At 34.9% G+C, this 4,051-nt stretch overlaps 1 protein-coding gene across 1 annotated transcript; it reads left to right on the forward strand.

Annotated features, from left to right (window-relative positions):
* The first annotated feature begins 616 nt into the window (after nt 1-616).
* On the forward strand, nt 617-1,189 carry LOC117625568. The gene has a single exon (XM_034357108.1). It carries the CDS (start codon nt 617-619, stop codon nt 1,187-1,189), a length of 573 nt encoding a protein of 190 aa, XP_034212999.1.
* The last annotated feature ends 2,862 nt before the right edge of the window (nt 1,190-4,051 follow it).

The raw sequence follows: 4,051 nt of genomic DNA on the forward strand, positions 1-4,051 counted from the left end.
TGGACACCTGTACCGTCAGAATTGTGACATCTTTTACCCCGAAAAGCAATATAATATTTCACTACCAAATATTAATCTGAAAATTGAGGGGACACTGCTTGAAATTTATTATTTTATTTATATTTCATTAAGGCAACTAGTTGGATAAGAATCCATCATCATTGGTTCCATTTTAATAACATTACTAGGGGTAGTTTGGTGTGGGAAAATGAAAAAGTATATGATGGGACCTTCTGTGACTAGTCAGTAATCCATCACATTTGTATCAATGAATTTGATAGCGGGAAAATCCCAAAAATGGCTATGCAAATAGGTTATTAATTGACTTTTTGACTGTCTGACTCTCTATGCAATTTTATGACGTTTTCCCTTCTTTTGTCTTGAGTTTTAGGGTGTTGGGTTCAGTTTCTTTAAAAACGGTCAACTTGGAAAAACCCCAACTGGAAACACCTTTTCAAAACACTATAAACAGAGGCTAAAACAAAACGTGTACCCCAAATATTCTCATTTCTCCCCTCTGCCACTCCTCAAATTGTTCCATTCCAAAAACATTTCAATGAATTCGAAACATTTCACTACAGTCGGAGGAAAGAGAAGGAAGCATCTCCATTTGGATATGCCCCAAGCCTTCATCCCGGAGTTAGCTTGGTTTAAAGTGATGTTATACGTGGCAACCCAATCATCGGAAGATCTCTTCCGTATGGCATCTGTGTGCCCATTGTTCCATACTTTGGCAAACACTCCACAAGTGTGGAACACCATTTCAATGGCAAAGTACCCAGACCATCCTAGCTGGTACCATGCCAATCCTGCGGTCCAGCATTTCTTGCAACAATGCAGGGCTTGCGATAACCCTGAGTCGATATTTAGAGAAGCATTCGAAGTGTTTTTCATGCAGGGTAACGTGGAAGCGTTGTATGGGATGCGCATTGCAGCCACGGCAGGCCATATGGAAGCGGCATATCTAGTTGGACTACTTGGCATGTCCGAAATTGGTCAGTCAAAAAAGGATGCATTAGAATTCTTGTGTTCTTTGAATCAACGTAACAACATTGATATGAAAGGAACCAGGGATGCTTTGAGACGAAGATTAAGCCGAGTTTTCTCTGTTGCAAGACATATCGTAGATATGTTTTACTATGGGAAGATTAAGTTCAATCACTGCAGCGCTTGTAACAAAAATGAATGATGTTTTGTTATTCAAGGCTGGCCTACTGAAGAAAAGATAAATCCTGCCTTCTGGACTTGTTGCAATCGATGCAAATGGCACCGTGAGAGTATTTTTTGGGTCAAGGTGATGCGTGTGTATGTTGTGCCAGGGAATCCATACCCTTATAATTAGTTGTAGTATGTTTTTACGGTTTTTATGAATTGTGGACTTGCTTCTCTTCAGTTCTAGGTTGGCTGGCTACGTTGTACAAATGTTGTTTAAATGTTGGGTTTTAATCTATTTTGTCTGGTGTTTGTGCTGTCATAAACCGTTTTATATATAAATGTATAATATATATTATATAGCGGAATTATTACTGACATCATAGACGGCTATGAATGACATTTTACTGACATAGATATTTTGCTCACCGACCCCAATCTTCATATTTGGTAAACGAAAAGTCATGCATGGAGTAAATAGGTGTCTTTTCACCAGTGCTTGGGAATGACATTTTCCCACTTAGCATATCCCAAATGATTTGGTTACACGTTTCTTAAGCAAAACTTGAACAGTGAATGACGTTGAATAATTTTTTCCTGATGTTGTACAATGGATGACTTGTATATTTCCATTTTATTTTTCAAAACATCCCTTAAACCTAAAAAATAAAAAAATTAACAAATTGAAGAAGAGAGAAACCGATTAGCACCAGAAATGGCCTATTCGCACGGAAAATAAAAATTAAAAAAAAGTTGGAGTAAATATAATTAACAAATGGACAGGCTAAAAAGTAATATAATAATAATAAAAATAATTTAGGATAAATAATAATTAAATACTAATGTAGCATAACCATGAAACAGGGAATTCAGTAGGAAGATGAAATCTCAATAAGTTCGTAGCAATTTTCGGAACATTATTGGGATTTTTGTGTATTTAGTTATGAATTTTCCAAGAAAAAGTAATAAAATAATAATTTAGGGTAAAATGGGAGGATGTGGCCATGTTGACTGATGTACACTTGTGCAAGTGGTGAAAGGTGACGGGCTGAGATCGCGCCAAGTGTCTTCTTGCAATTAGGGTTGGCTATTTTAGTGGAAAAATCCTTGAAAATAGGTAATAAATAGTAGGAAATTCCTAAAAAAGGTTGGGAAAATTACCCGGGCCTCCTTGTGGCGTCATAAAACTAGGACAACCTATAAATCATCCGTCTCGCAATGAAATAATCCAAATTGTTATACATAACTCACTTCCCTCTTTACTCTAAGTATTGATGTTTGTTAACTTGAACTTCAATAACCTACTTCAACAAGCATCTCCCGTTAATGTTGGGAATAATTTTTTAAAATGTGTAACAATGAATCGGAGAATTCAGCAAGGGAGATGGAGTGTCAATGAGTTCGTAGCAATTTTCAGATCATTTTTCTAATTTTTGTGTATTTAGTTATGAATTTTCTAAGAAAAAGTAATAAAATAATAATTTAGGGTAAAATGCAAGGATGTGGCCATGTTGACTGACGTACACTTGTGCAAGTGGTGAAAGGTGACGGGCTGAGATCGCGCCAGGTGTCCTCTTGCAATTATTTTGGCTTTTTTAGTACAAAAATCTTTGAAAAAAGGTAATAAATAGTAGGAAAATCCTAAAAATGCCCCGAAAATTACTCCGGCCTCCTTGTGACGTTATAAAACTAGGGGAACCTATAAATCATCCGTTTTGTAATGAAAAAATCCAAATTATTTTACATAACTCACTTTCCTCTTAACCCTAAGTATATATGTTTGTTAACTTTAACTTCAATAACCTACTTCAACAAGCATCTCCCGTTAATGTTCGGAATAATTTTTTAAAATGCGTAACAATGAATCGGAGAATTCAGCAAGGGAGATGGAGTGTCAATGAGTTCGTAGCAATTTTCGGATCATTTTTCTAATTTTTGTGTATTTAGTTATGAATTTTTTAAGAAAAAGTAATAAAATAATAATTTAGGGTAAAAGGCAAGGATGTGGCCATGTTGATTGACGTACACTTGTGCAAGTGGTGAAAGGTGATGGGCTGAGATCGCGCCAGGTGTCCTCTTGCAATTATTTTGGCTTTTTTAGTGCAAAAATCTTTGAAAAAATGTAATAAATAGTAGGAAAATCCTAAAAATGCCCCAAAAATTACTCCGACCTCCTTGTGATGTTATAAAACTGGGGGAACCCATAACTCATCCGTTTCACAATGAAAAAATCCAAATTATTTTTACATAACTCACTTTCCTCTTAACCCTAAGTATATATTTTTGTTCACTTTAACAAGTATATTTCCTTAATATTCGTTATATAATTTGTAATAATACAAGAATTAGTTTCCTTTCATTTATAAGGATGTAAAATTATCTGTTTTGTGATAATAATGTACATATATAATAATTGCACATGCTTTGAAGCCATCATTGCAACACCGCCTAGAGCTTTGAACACGTCAGAGGTATTCAATAAGTTGTCCACATGCAACTGCGCCTAGAGTTTTGAACATGTCAGAGGTATTCAATAAGTTGTCCATATGACGCCGCATTGGGAATCAGTAATATATTTTCTATCATGTCCAATCACATAAAATAATGCCATACTTTTTCTGAAAAACCTCACACAAGTGAAGCAATTTTAAAATATTAGTGAATATTTGTCCTAGTCTATATGAGTGATTATATATTCAGTCTGCATTTTTTTTCACAGTATATGTTAACTTTGAGAGGGATTCCACAAACATATAATATAAAGAAAGAAAGAAATAGTAGGAGATGAACCAGTACAAAAAACAATATATAAATGGTACATAATAATTCCATAACCTTGTCACAAACGCACTCACAAAAGGTTTTCCATAAACCTTGTCCTAACATATAATAAATAAAG

Source organism: Prunus dulcis, chromosome 4, assembly GCF_902201215.1.
Source record: "Prunus dulcis chromosome 4, ALMONDv2, whole genome shotgun sequence".
NCBI lineage: Eukaryota > Viridiplantae > Streptophyta > Magnoliopsida > Rosales > Rosaceae > Prunus > Prunus dulcis.

Excerpts from the sequence above, each read along its gene's own strand:
- LOC117625568 (XM_034357108.1), top strand. The coding sequence starts at position 617 with ATGCCCCAAGCCTTCATCCCGGAGTTAGCTTGGTTTAAAGTGATGTTA.